The sequence below is a fragment of the Centrocercus urophasianus genome, unplaced genomic scaffold, assembly GCF_019232065.1.
Source record: "Centrocercus urophasianus isolate 14NV4802_14NV808 unplaced genomic scaffold, USGS_Curo_1.0 seq_11, whole genome shotgun sequence".
In the NCBI taxonomy this organism is placed as follows: Eukaryota; Metazoa; Chordata; class Aves; order Galliformes; family Phasianidae; genus Centrocercus; species Centrocercus urophasianus.
This window is the reverse complement of record NW_024884253.1, coordinates 5,604,854-5,619,653: the sequence shown is the minus strand read 5'-3', so window position 1 is coordinate 5,619,653 and position 14,800 is coordinate 5,604,854. Positions and strand designations below refer to the sequence as shown.

General features: G+C 35.3%; 1 protein-coding gene and 1 long non-coding RNA gene across 3 annotated transcripts in view; both read left to right on the top strand.

Annotated features, from left to right (window-relative positions):
- Positions 1 to 5,249, top strand: part of KHDRBS3 (KH RNA binding domain containing, signal transduction associated 3) — a 77,527-nt gene extending 72,278 nt beyond the window's left edge. Inside the window, exons 9-10 of one of the 2 annotated variants that reach the window (XM_042839891.1) lie at positions 1,173 to 1,231; positions 4,033 to 5,249. In XM_042839891.1, coding sequence (XP_042695825.1) covers positions 1,173 to 1,231; positions 4,033 to 4,124 — 151 coding nt within the window. In that variant the 3' untranslated portion in view covers positions 4,125 to 5,249. The remainder of the gene's footprint in view (positions 1 to 1,172; positions 1,232 to 4,032) is intronic. The other variant, XM_042839892.1, reaches the window with a different exon arrangement.
- Positions 5,250 to 5,441: 192 nt separating this feature from the next.
- LOC122155000 lies at positions 5,442 to 8,917 on the top strand. The gene is made up of 2 exons (XR_006167085.1): positions 5,442 to 5,598; positions 8,187 to 8,917. It is a non-coding gene; the product is annotated as an uncharacterized LOC122155000 (long non-coding RNA).
- The last annotated feature ends 5,883 nt before the right edge of the window (positions 8,918 to 14,800 follow it).

The following is a 14,800-nucleotide window of genomic DNA, read 5'->3' as shown; positions in this document are numbered from 1 at the left end:
AAAGGAAAGGAAAGGGGAAAGGAAAGGAAAGGAAAGGGGAAAGGAAAGGAGAAAGGAAAGGAAAGGAAAGGAAAGGAAAGGAAAGGAAAGGAAAGGAAAGGAAAGGGGAAAGGAAAGGGGAAAGGAAAGGGGAAAGGAAAGGGGAAAGGAAAGGAAAGGAGAAAGGAAAGGAGAAAGGAAAGGAAAGGAGAAAGGAAAGGGGAAAGGAAAGGAAAGGAGAAAGGAAAGGAAAAAGGAAAGGAAAAAGGAAAGGAAAGGAAAGGAAAAAGGAAAGGAAAGGAAAAAGGAAAGGAAGGGAAAGGAAAGGAAGGGAAAGGAAAGGAAAGACTTATTTTTAATGTGCTGTAAAGGTGTCTAATAGACTTTTCTTACATAATGGATGGAATGGGCAATATATAACAACCTATACATAGCTACAATTATACAAAATATGAAAGGATGATGGAAATATCACTTTTAGTCATGCTTGTTCTCTAGGTTCCATTCAGTGATCTTACTGTGAATAGAAAATGTCATTATGAAATGGAAGACTGTTCTAGTCCATCGTTATAGTATTCATACAACTTTTTGAATACTAATGACTGCAGAGTCCTTCTTTAAGCTTTGAAATTCTGATTATTATTTCTTTTCTATTTGTTCAAGTGATAGCCTTTGCATTTGTGCACATCTGTCTCGTTTTGAAGATGCTGAACTCTGCAAACATGTAGGAGATGTATAACCCTCACTTATCCTTTATTGGTTTTTGGTTTTTTTTTCTTTGAATTCAAAGATTCAAACCACTAGGTAGTAGTAGACAATGATAGCAAAGGAATTAGTTCCGGAACATTACCTGATAATCTTCGGCACTGTTAAGTTTTTCAACTTTCTCATCTGTAGGTGTAATGATAAGTGTAAAATTCTCGTGTAACATTTTGCACTGTGGGCTAGCGTCTCAGTGATGGACAAAATCAACCTAAACAGATGTAAATGTGTTTTGGTTTTCCTTCTCATTAGTGAACAGTGAGGACCTTTTAACTGCATTGCCACTTGAATACTTAGTTTCTTTAGCTTGGGACACATCTACATTCTAGATTCTCCTTTTTGAAGTCAGAAAGTGTAATGGTAAGCACTGTTTCTTAAAAAAATCTAACTGCTTTATTTCTTATTTTCCTTCCTGCTTCCCTCCTGTACAGTGGAGCTGATTACTATGACTACGGCCATGGGCTGAGTGAAGAAACATATGAATCATATGGTGAGTAGCTTTGAGCTGAGTGACTACAGTAGTAAAGATGTCTGAAAAAATAATATAATCAAAGATGCAGAATTTCCGTAAGGCAGACTTCAGTTCTGCAGTGGCTAACAGCTGCTAGGAATTCCTGTACTGTCCACATGTGAACATGTGAACACTGCAGGAGGCTTCTGTGGTCTATTAGCTAGTGTACTCATGTGAATCTGAAATCAAAGAAACGAACTAAAAGAGAACAGTCTAAATTGTGCTGCAAATATATTTGCAAATGCAAATATATAATCATTTTCATGTCTCATTCAGTGAGATTTAAACTGAAAAAAAGGCCTTGTTTGTCCTTTGTTCAACAGATGTTTGCTGCTGAAAGTAAATGTTTCTAGTACGGCATATCTTGTGGTGAACTCAGTACCAGCAAAGAATATGCTGAACTTCTCTGACACAGAGCCGAACCAAATGCATTTAAAACTTTTGTGCTCTTTTTGCATTATTTCATTGTCGTGCATCAGTCCTGTGAAATCAAGCAGAGTCATTAGGTAAAGGTTGTGGAAGTACTTTAGGTGGCTAATAGACATGAGGGCAGGGAGTTACTCATCCAAAGACAAAACAATGTGTAATGAAGCAAAAACCATATGCCAGTAGTAAAGATCACATTTTTTGAGGTAGAAGTGTGGTAGTGACAGGTTTAATTAAAGGAATCTGTTATGGATTAGAGGCATAAAGCATGTTAAAAGGCACCTTTGCTTAAGGGATAAATATTAAATCTCTGGCTAGAGATCAGAGAAATTAAAATCTAGATCATTCAAATATCATACATTTGAGGATTGCTAGTGCACAGTATGAGAGTTGTGATTCTGAGTCGTGCATGTCACAGGATTTTAGAACTTAAAAGAATTTCGTGAGTATTTCTTTAATTATATTTTAAAACATTTCCTGTGGAAACAAAAATTACCTCAACCAAGATCCTTGTCTTGATAAAGCTGGTCTAAAGAGAGATGTCCCTGCCTATAGCAGGGGGATTGGAACTAGCTGATCGTAAAGATCCCTTGCAATCCAAACCATTCTATGATTCTATAAATATACCTAATGATAGTTTCTACAATGTCACCTTTTTAATCTGGTTCTTTTTGCTTAAGAGAAAAATCAGTTCATCAAAAGAGGTACCAATTTGAAATTTCTTTATCCCACATCACTTTCATTTGGTATTGATAGATAGATATACGTAAGTGAAATCTTTATTTTTTCATTAAAGTAAATTCTTTGCCAAAGTATGATATTTCTAAGAGTATTTCAAGAATGCAAAAATACAGTTAAGTCCCCTCAACCTGTGCTTACTACTAAATAACACTGCCTTTTACATGTAAACTGTTCTTTACAGCAGTGCTTAAAAGCTAGTATAGTTTTTAATTTCTTATACCTTTGGCAGCTGCCTTTGCTGTGTGGCCAATATTCTTTTGCTTAATATGATCCTTGTTTTCACTGTAATGAATAAGCCCCAGAGGTTGCTTTTCATGCATGTTACTCTGTTACCAGATGGCTAAAGTAAATTTTAATTCTTCTAGCTTTACAGTGAAATTTGAACTTGCATCTTTTACTTATTAGTCCAAATGTTCACACCCAGATATGTAGCCTAGGCACTGCAGGTAACCTCCCCTTTTTTTGTTTTTCAATAAAACAGCTGGAATTAGACTATTATAAAGAGATGATGAAATTGTACTCTTGAAATTATCGATTTCCTAACTATGTCAGCTGAGGCACACATCTGCCATCAGAGGAAGTTGTTTTATCATTCAAAGAAGTACAGTGGGTTCTTTCTTTGTTGACTGTAATATTTTTGTTCTATTGACTTGAACATTTCAGATTACTGTATCTAGCCATTTAGATTTCACATTTAGTTTCTGGATAGCACTGGATTCAAGTGTACACCTTTATGCTTAGTACAGAGCAGTTCTCAGAATACAGGTCTAGAAGGTGTATGGTTGCTTTTGGGATTTCTTTTTTTCGGGGATTATGTGGTACTCTGACTTGTGCTTACATTTTAGAGCATACCTAAGTCATGCTTTGTTAAACTCTGCACTTGGTCCTGAATCTTCCTCTTGTTATGAATGCCTGACATTGCCTTGTGATTTTCATTTAATAAGATGTGTTGCTATTTTTTCTTATTATCTATGACCATGAAAATGGCATATGAAAATACGAAGCATTAACTACAGCACATTTTTGACAAAGTTATTTTGCTGTCAGAATTCCAACATGTGATGTATCTTGCTCCTTAATTTTATAACCTACCATCATATTCCTTGCCAGTTAGAGGAAGTGAGTGTTCAATGAAGTCAGTTGTCTCAAGATTTTTAAAAGCCACAAGTGCTTGCAGTGAAGTTGTGGCTTTTCACTATTAGATTGCATATATGAATTAAGCCTAAATTTGTATTGATCAAAATAAATTTATTTCTGAGTTACTTACATATAACTCATATTCTTCAGTTATTTCATTCTAGTGTAATTATTAGTCTGTTAATGTACCTGGCATTTTTTACCTTTGCACTATGGAGGCTTAGCTGAATGCCAGAATCTTGGATCTTTTCACCTTAAGTTTTGTCACACTGTCACACTGTGTGCTGTTGTTGGCTGAAAGACTAAGCTAGCTCATTCAGATCTGTTCCATCCACTTTTTTTTTTACCAGGTGTTAAACTTCCATTTGTATGCCTTGGTTTCAGTAAATAGCATTCCCGTTGAATTCACAATTAAGAAAAAAGTACAGCATTGGAAAATACTGAAAGAGGTCTAACTGTGTTTTCTCCTCTTGTAGGACAAGAAGAATGGACCAACTCGAGACACAAGGCACCTTCGGCAAGGACGACAAAAGGAGTCTACAGAGACCAGCCATATGCCAGATACTGATTGTACTGTCTGATGTTGTGAAATATCCAATCTCCACCAGTCCTGTATACTGTTCAAAGTAATTTTTTCTATGAACAATCCCTTTTTATTAAATCAAAGCGCTTAAAAATCTGAATGGATGGACTGAGCTTAAAATATTTTGTTGAAAGAACAACCTGGACAGAAAGATATGTAAAACAAGGAACTTTGTTATTTCCAAACTGTATTTGAAAAATAGGTGATCAAAAAAATAACCTTTGATTAACTAGTGTTAAACTAGGTTTACTAAATATGTTAGTCTGTTCTTTTAACATAAGCGTAACCTTTTATTTTAAAGGTTTTCAACAACTTAGTTTTTAGTTTTTATTTTCGGCCATTTGCTAGTTTTTTTCTCTTTGCAAACATGCGTAAAAAGGGAAGCAAATTACAAATGCAAATAATGTGGTATTTTGTAACTCAAGTCTTGAAATGTTCTGTAGTGTTAAGCAAAGTTTTACCCTTGCTTGATACTAAATAAACTTTTGAAAGAAAATCAGTGTGTGTGAGATTAATTTTATGCTCTATCTTATAATAAAACTTCATAAATAGTAGTAAACAGGGAGAAATCCATTTAACAGCAATCAGCATAAAAGGCTTATATTAAACATGGCACAACTTTTTTTTTAAAACAAGGTATAAACCTAAATGTACCTTCATATACTCACAGTAGATATAAATGCTGTTTAAAGTATCCAAATGGTATGGATCTGCTTGAGTGCCACATTAGATCAAAATATTTTTGTAAAAAATGGGTTAAAATAGCTAATGAATTTTCTGAAAACGATGTGACTAGTTTTCACCTTGTTGAGCGTTTTTTCACTAGTGCAACTTTGGAATTTTTATGAGAATTTTGGTACGTTAATGACCACCTCGCTCCGTGCTGGAAGCAATAAACACAAAGCTTTTAAAGACTTTCTGACTTGACTAATTGAGGTCGCTTTCGTCAGAGGCAGAGGATGTGTAACCCTTAAAACGGTCTTCATTTGCAAAGGTAAATAAATCCAATAAGATTTTAATCTCACTAATTTATTTTAGTTTAACCAATAAAAACAGGGAGACTACAACTTAGAAAGTTTCATTTTAGAATGTAGGAAAGGTTTCAAGAACACCTAAATTCTCATTTTAAAACGTTTAATTTGTGTTAGTAATCTAAAATCCTTAGCTTAGATAGTTAAATGTGGACAAACTATTCCCTATTAAACAACTGTAAAACCTCATAACCAGTAGTTTGTAATATATTATTTTTCCATAAATTCTAGTAACTTAAACATTGCAAATGTTATCTGAAGCTTTGTTAATCATTAAGTTTCTATTATAGTTCAATTTATATTGTTTTCTTTATTTTTTACTTGAAAATATTTCAGATTTAGTAAAATGTTTTTTTTCTCTTGTCAGGAAACTCAACTCCTTGGACAGCCAAGACAAAAACAAAAAACCTTAATCTTCTGATGCTTTGGTAGGTACCTTCGCCCATCTCTGAAGTTATTAGATAAAAAATGGAGCTTCTGATCGGGTCCTTAATTTTTTATACGTAATTAATTACATAATGGTTAAAGGTACTGAAATAGAATACAATCAAAATCACTGGCCATTTTCAATTCCTCTGGGAAAAGGCATGATTTTAAATTGTCATTAAACAGGATCTTAAACTGTACTGGTGTGCAGACAGACACTGTCCTCTGGCTGTTTGCTTATTGTATAAATGTATCTGAGACTGGGAAATGAAAGGTACATTTACCTTTGATAGCGTTTCAGCTAATTAAGAACTTCATCAAAGGAGAAAGTGAGTGAAAGTGAATGTAATTTTATGCTACTGACATTCAAATGGGAACTTAAAATCCTGATCTGGTCAGCAGGCTTGTCTAAAGTGGTTTTATAAAGCTGAATAAAGCATTTTGTAAAAAGATTTAAAGGTGAGCATTTCTGCACAAGAAGCAAAGTGAATTTTGGCACAAATGGAGAGCAAGTCACTGAGAAACATTAGCTATAGAATAGCTAGCTGTGCTGTTTCTGATAAATCCAGTGCATAAAGTAAGAAATAATTGAACTATTCTGCACAGATATTCTCTTTGCTTCCTAGTTGGACCAGTTATTCTTACTGCTAACCCCATGCACTCATTGCCTGTAGAGGATATGACTTAGAGCTCCATACTTAAAATATTTTATACATTGTATTGCATAGTATATTTAGGAGGCAACTGTCACAAGCTAAAGGATTTTTTTGTACATACAAATATGCTTTTAGAACAATTTTGAGATTACTGCGAAGATTTGAAGTAGAGGACCTTATAAAGGTTAGGAAAGCTTGGAGAAGATTTCTGCTGAATGGGTTCGAAGAGCAAAGATTCTATAACTGAGAGAAAAAGTAGCTGCTAGAAGCAGCAAAGCGGAGCAGCTTTTTAAAAAAACACACAGTAAAATTGTGTAAATCTCTATTGACACTTTCAACACCATATAATCATTAAATTGTTTGAGTTCGAAGGGACCCTTGAAGGTTATCTAGTCCAATTCCCCTGTAGTGAACAGGGATACCTACAGCTAGATAAGGTTGCTTGTAGCCCTGTCCAGCTTGACCTTGAGTGGAGCATCCACCACATTTCTGGGCAATCTGTTACAGTGCTTCACTACCCTTATTGTAAAAGACCTTCTTCCTTACATCCAATCTAAATCTCCCCTCTTTTAGTTTGAAACCATTTATCTTTATTGTATTACAGCAGATCCTGCTAAAGATCTGTCCCCTTCATTCTTAGCCCCTCTTCATCTGCTGAAAGATAATGATGTTTCATGTAAATCATTAAGTATTCGTTTGCATATACGATGAAACTGTATGGCTTAAAGTTAAAATGGCTAGTGGTTGGGCTTGGTGAGTAGGTGAACCAGTGAATCAGAAGTGAATTCGACCTTCTGGAATGCTTATGCAAGTTGTGTTTTTTGATGTTATCCTTTGTTAGTATGAAGGATGAACGTGTTCAGTTTCTCTGCTATACAGTCCTCAAGTTCTATAAACCTTAATTTTCTTTGTTCTGTTTGGAGGGAAAAATAAAAATAATAATCAGGTGTCCCTGTGAAAACACTCAGAGGACATTTGCAGCCACCATTGTGTAATGTGATGGCACATGATTGGATATTGCCGGTCACATCTGTAAACTAATCTCATGACGAAAGGCACACACTCATTCTGTAGTCAGAAATATCAGCCTTGGTCTTGTGCCATATCTGCATCTGACAGGAGATGTAATAATCCTCAGCCATGTGGTGCTCCCATTTGGTATACATGTCCCACCTCTACAGGAAAGCTGACCATTTCAGTCCTTTTTTATTTGCTCTACTAATGAGAAGAGAATTTCAAAAAATCTTTTAAGAAAAAAAATATACATATGTAGGGCAGAACGGTAGTTAGAATGGTAAATACAGTAAGTCTTCCTTCTTTCATGCTTCACTTTGATAGATTTTATTTCTCCTATGAAAATTTGTTTACGTCACTTAAAACTAAAATTCTGCATATTTGTAGAAACTGCAAACTTGTGGTATGAAATTTTTCTTGACACTTTCTGAGATAACATGCACTAGTATTATATTGAGCTGTTGCATTTTTTTTTCTTTTTTTGGACTAATTTTGGACTAATCCATGAAATGAAATCTGTTAAGTTTTGAACAAAGAGAAATGTAATCTAAAAAGGGGCCTAAGTCAAAGTGAGAGGGAGAAAAGGCAGCCTTTCTTTTATTAAGGCAAAACTAAATGAACGAATAAATGTTGCTTGATTCATTCTAGTAGGATTTTATGTTCTTGCACAGGTCAGTTGCTTTGTTATTGGTCAAATAATATGATTATAGTGACACAATTATTTGCCTTTATTGAACCTATTATCACACTTGCACTGAATTCAATGACAGCAGTCTTTGCAGTAGTTTCCCTAAGTCTGTGTGTATTTATTGTACACATTATTGCCTAATCCTTCTGCTTGTAATCTGACAGTCTTCAGAAAACTAGTAGTTACTACTCTCAGGCTGTGTACAAATAAACTCTGCTTTTCTCTTTTTCAGGACCTTCTGCCATGTTAACTACTGACTGCTTAGAACATTGTACTTGTCCATGTGCCTAGGCAACAAAGAGACAGGCTTCGGAGTATGAAAACTCTGTTTCTGTATTTCTTGTATTAAAGCCTTAAAGTGTATAATGTTATATACTTTTTAAAATAATTGTATATATGAACCCTTATTTGTTTAGTGACTCAAAATGTTCTACTTGGAGCTCAATAAAGAATTTTCATTTAAGTTCCTGTTACAAAGCAATAATGCAACTTCACATTCCTTTAGTGACTCTTAGCCTTACGCAGCAACTTGAAGCGCACGTGAATTCTCATGACTAGACTTTAAATATGTTTTTGGAAATAGATTGCCTGATATATGAACAACATGGATAAATTAAATGGAGGATCAGTGTTTCTTCTGGAACTTTATGTATTAGCTAAACACAAAACACCAAACAAAACTCATAAGTAGTAGTGATAATCCAGTTTCCTTCAGAAACTTGTGTAACATGGTATTTTAATTCCTGTCAGTTGTATTATGCTGCTTATTCTCTTTCACTTGGTGTTTGCATAGAATTGTTTTCTCTGGTATGCAATCACTGGTTTTCCAGTAGTAGTCCTGAATGAGGCTTTTACACTTTGATTAATCTTGTATCTTACAGTTCTGTTTACTCAATGCTTTCTGCTCTATTTCAGTTGTGGTTGTGATAATTTGTAACAAATAAAATCCTGATAATTCAAGTCCTTGTGCTTTGCAAGTAATATTTAGGGGAAAAAAAACACGAGTGTCCCATTCTTGTTATACGTCCATCAGATGTATTTTTCTTGCATTCACTGAGTCTCATGACACCAAAAACTATATCTTAGGCCTAATTTACTTTGAATAAGCAATGTTAGATAAAATCTTTACACCAAGTGGCTCGTCTGCAGCATGTATTATTTTCTGATACTGACTATTGAAGAATGCATTGGAAATTTTTTGGGGATCCAGGGAATATTAAGATTTCATGTTAACATTTACACTGATGCAAATGTCTTGAGTAATAAATGGGGGGGGAGGGAGTGGGGGAAGGGAACACCTCTGATTACTCTGATTATAGTGAAAAAAAGTCTATTTCCAACGTTTGAATGTTTAAGTTCATTTTACCAGTTACTCTCAAAGTTGGGAAAGAATTTCCCTGCCATCATCTCTCACTATATTACAACTGCATTTTTTGCAGTGTTTTCCACAGCAAGCAATAAGTAAATAGTAAATAAATAACATACTTTAAAAGCAAACTCCAAAAACATTTGAGTAAGCTCCAGAGATGGATTGTAATGGCTTCTCTTCACACTGACAGACAGGAGCCTACAGTGTGGAACAGCACCTAACATTTTAAGTGCTGCCAAGGATAAAAATTATCTGTAGATCTTGGAGGAGGGTGGGGAGCTGGAGCTTTGATAAGCAGAATGTAATTTCACTTGCTGCAGTTTGGACTGGACAGTAGGATTACTGGTACAATCTCATTTGAGGTATAATATGAACTATTTAATGAGTAAGGTATTCATTCCAGAGTGAGTTTCCTAACACTGGTACTGAAATGTTTTGCCAGTATGACTTATTTTAAAATATTGCACTATCAAACCTATCTAGCATTGCCAGTAATTTTGATATGTATACAAAATGTACAGATGTACAGTGCGTACAAATATGTGTAATTACTGAGTAACCTAACATGGAAACTGATAGGGTCAAATGAAAGTTGGCTGACTGCAGGCTATCCTGAATTAAAAGCAATTTGCTTGATTCCACTAAAAACTTGTGCTGTGAGTCTTGATCTTCATTACTGTTGGGTTTTAATCTTAGTAAGTGCAATCAGGAGGTTTTTGTGATCTCTTTTGAGTGAAATCTTGGTCATGTTGCAAGAGAGGAGTGTTTTGTCATTCACCTCAAGACCCTATATGGGTGTTGGAAGGAAGGGTGTATCCTACCTATGCAGTCATTGATGAATCCCACCTTTACTGTGATACAGCAGCCCCTACGGTTCTTTGTAATGAGGTCATAACATTGCATTACCTAAAGGTTTGGAGCAAGGACATAAGCCTCCAGCTTCAGTCTGCATCTTGGTCTTTCCAGTGGTGTATTTCAGTGTCTAATGATACTGGTCTTACCACATTTAGGTACATACATTTTGGAAACAATCTGTAACTGGATGAGTTGGATCAAACCTTGGTTACCCATCTTCCTAAAAAACATTGCTGAGTGTGCTTTTCAAGTTGGAACTCCTCATCCTTCTGAGTAAGAGAATGGAAACTTTACAGATGAAAATAAATAGTTACAAAAGTTAAAAGTGTATTTAATATGCTGATAAATGGTACCTTGGGTGGTAAAATTGCCAAGTAACTGATGTCCAACAACCTTACTGCTGTCAGAGCTGAGCAAATGTACAATAAAAATAAAGAGCATCTTTGACTTCAGGTTTATGAAGAAGATTAATTGGTTGAAGGCACTGAGAATTACTTTTCACTAGCTCAGCAATTTTTTTTTCCAAGACAGCTGTATTTTACTTAGTGGGGAAAAAAAGCCCCTATGGTAAAGGAAATTATTGAAGGTAGTTAGTGTTAAAGCACGTATTGCTAAGATGATAAATGTTTGTGCAGCCTTGAATGAGTTTGCAGTGCATTGGTGCTTGTCTTCAGGCAGGCTGTCTCTACGACTGCAAGCTGAGAGTGCGTCTCTGTTGGCTTGCATCTTTAAAATGTTCAGAAACTTTAGCCAAGGGCAGAAATAAAGCTGCTTTGCTGTATAGTTCTTTTTTAGTCTCCTTATTGGAAAGTATTAAGAGAGTATGAAATGGTGACATTACTAAGAATAGCAAATGAGGGAAGAGACTTTCTGGAAATTTCCAGCTTTCATCATACTTGTGATTTATGAAATAAAAATAATTCAGATTTAATTAGGGTATGGGATAAAATTTCTCAGAAATGTTTATATCCAGATATCAAAATAACTCATGCTATTTCAAGATAGAAAGCTATTGTGCTGTTCCTGACTAAAAGTGGTTCTGCTCTTACCGCCTTGAGAGAAATCCCATGTGAATCAGTCCATGGAGTCAGGTTCTGCTTTTTCAAAACTGAAGTTATCCACAGTTCATCATGCCTGGAAGAATTTGGTGTAACATAGCTTAAGTGACCTTATCTTTATATAACATAAAATCAAGAGAGAAGGATTTCATCTGAAGTGAAATGCTGTCCCCTCCCTTTGTGGAGTTAAAGAGAAAGTTGTTTTACTGACCTTAGAGTGGTTTTCCCTTCCAACAGAAAACATTCTGAACTGCTCCAAATGTTGACTCAGGCAAACCAACTCAGTTGTTCATGGCTTCCTATGGCAAAGGATTAAAGTGGTAACTTGTGCTAATGCTGTTGATCTGCCTGTGAAAGATCTGACCCCTTTTCCCCCACCAAGCATCTTCATTTGATACTGTCTCGTTTCTGAGTAGTTTCCTTTTTACTTCTTCATAAGTGGCTATTTCCTGTGTACCTCTCAATGAGAAAAATGATGCAGACTCCATGTGCACAGAAGTCACTGCTGTCATTGAGGAAGTATCTGAAAGAAGCATGTGTTCTGAAATTAATTCTGGTAATTCAGTTACCGGCTCGTAAATCCATACATGCAGTCTTTCGCCTCCAGTGTCAAGAGACTGCTACAGAATTGCTCTGCTAAATGTATTTTTCATGGACTTTGGGCTTCTACTATATGATTTTGCAATGTTTATATTGCAATACGAATATTTAGTGTTTAAAAAACTCATTAGACCCTTCAGCATAGTTGATCACAGGCTTGAAAGCCGATGAGAGGACCAAGTATACGTTAACTATGGTGAATTCTGTCTACGTGTATTGTGGAGGTTGTCTGGATTTATTGACTGGCATTTTCCAAATGCAAAAATTAACCATGTTCAGTTTATAATTTCCTTCTTTACTGAACTTAAGCTTCTTAACTTATGATGGTTTGAACAGAAGCTTTCATTAGACATTTAAAATATACCAGGGCTGACACTCTCAGTTATGCAGCATATTAACAAATATGTACTTCTTCATGATTCACTTATTCTATCATTGTTCTATCAGCAGTTGAGACCCTATAAGATTGTTATACTTCAGTAGAAGTTGAGAAAGCAGAGAGGATCCTCTGGCAGTTCTTCCTCTTGAAAGAACTGTAACGTGTAAGGAATTCCAGAAGAGTTTCTTGATACATTTTGTGGTGGTGATCATCAATTGCATTTACTTTTTTATTATATTTGTTACAGACAGGAGAAAATGGAAGTTAGAATAAGCATATTAATTAATGGTAAACTCTGGATGTGGAAAAGCAGGTAGTGAAAAAAGCAATCTAAATACTAAAAGCCATTTGTATTTCCAACTCTGGAATGGAAGAAGAAAGCCTCTATGCTCCAGTGCACAGCTTTCCTGAGCCAGACTGGGAGGCCATGTGATGGCTGCTAATCTTCAAAACAGTGTATTTTTTGCACACAGTATTCCCTACATGATTCCATGCGGCTTACTCTTGAATTAGATATATCTGATGTTAAGAAGTTGAAGTGATCTGTCCTAGGTCAGAGAGGTCTCCTGTAAGAGGAAAACGTTGGTCCTATGCAGGATCTCTGATAACTGTGCTATCTGTACTAACTAGTCTGGCATTGGCATCCCTCATACAGCAGTAGTAACCTCATTAACATTTGGTGGTAGCCTTCAAAGTTATAAGCAGATAATGTTTGTAATGCTACTATCGGTACCTCATTGAAAGGTCACCATGTACTCCTGAGTAGTATTTACATGCATGTGTACATAATTTAAATTACTTGGTAAATGCTCTTCAGAAAAATAATTCAAAGGACAGAAGAAATCTTACTGTGAGCGACTTGAAAAGCTTGATTGTGGCTTATAATTGCTTGCACAGGGATAGAATAAAAAGTACTAAATGACTCTAATCTAGTAGTGGAAAAAAACTAAGAACTAATGCTGCTGTAAAAGCTCTGTAATCTTAAATGAGAAGTTAGGCTCACAAGAGAGTGGTTAGCCATAGCAGCAAGCTACATAAAGGAGAACAAGCTTCTGAATGTTTTTCTACATAGGAGAATAGGTTGAACGATTTAATAACTGCATCTGAACTGAAGTTGTGGATCTGTGATGACTGTATAAAAATTCAAACCATCACAAGAAAGCTTTTCTTTTTCTGATTTGCAAGCTGAGGGTATAATCTGAAGTTTGAGATGGTAAAAATACATTTTATTAGCAAGAATTCTCTATTTTGGTATGTTAAGAAAACAGTAATTCTACATATCTCTTACTGTTTTTTCAAATAGCAAAAGCCACATTAAGCCAGTATTTACTGGTATTAATGTGTGAATACAGCTGCTGTTCCCCATACAAGAAACATTTAGAAATACTGTTAACTATGAATTATGCTTTTAATTTTTTTTAAAAAAGCATTTAGTTATTTTAACAGAAGTCTCTGTATGTTTGGTCAAAGAAAAGAAATTTGGAGGGTTTTTCTGTGACAATTTATGCATCTCAAACTCAGATGACAAACTCCAGACTGGTTGCCCATTTCCTGTCACAGGCAACCAAGAGAAACTAGCTCAAATGATAACTCATCTTACCTGAGACTGAAGTACATTGGGATCAGGTGTCTCATCCTCTGAAAGCAACAGGCTCTTTCCCCATGATTTTGTGGGTGATTAGACTCATTTGGATGTTTAATCTTTAGATGTCTGAAGTGAGGCATGGTGATTTCCACTTATATTTCAGTTCCAAATCTAGGTTTGTTGATACACTGAAAATAATGGCAATTGATATGGTTTGGAAATAAACAGAAACCTGGAAAATTTCACAGAAAACAGCTATCATAGCAATTTGTGGAAGATATGGTATGCTACACAGTATAGAGGGGATTTTACAGAGTAGGAGTAGGTGAGAGAGATGATAACTATATTTATTGCCAACCTTCCTCTTGTCCTTCTATCCAAGGTTTAGCAGAAAAAGATTTATCCTTTGATAACTGCCATTTCAAATGTTCTTGTGACGTGGCCTTCTTGGCTTGTGTGTTTCCATACCTAGTGTTCATTCCCAGAGCCTTCTGTTAAACACTGCTACATACTTTTCTTCGCTCATAAGTACTTTAAATCGAAGGATTAGCTTCAACATTGGCTAAATTGACTCACACAAAAGGAAATTTGTGGTTATATATAAATGTTAGCTGCTGCTTAAAGGAAACATTTAAATGGGATTGGCTACAGCAAAGTCTGGAGACTAGGAAATGTAGTTGAATTTCTATGCATAAAAACTTGGCACAAAGAAAGTAAAATATTTCCTATTTCAACATAGTAGCTAAAATATTAGTATCTAGCCTCCAGTAATAACCATTAGATGCCTCATAGAAAGAAAATAAAAGCCTTCATTGTACTTTTCCAGTTATCCAGAGCTGTATAAATAAGATTAGTTCTCCTTTGGAATATGGGTAGGAAATCTTTTAACTAAAAACAGAAAACATGCAGCACTTCCACTAATGGAAATCTAAGGCTGTATATTCCTATGGTTCTTAACATTTGAGGAATTTGCAGACTTTCAAATTCTATTGTGTTAAGG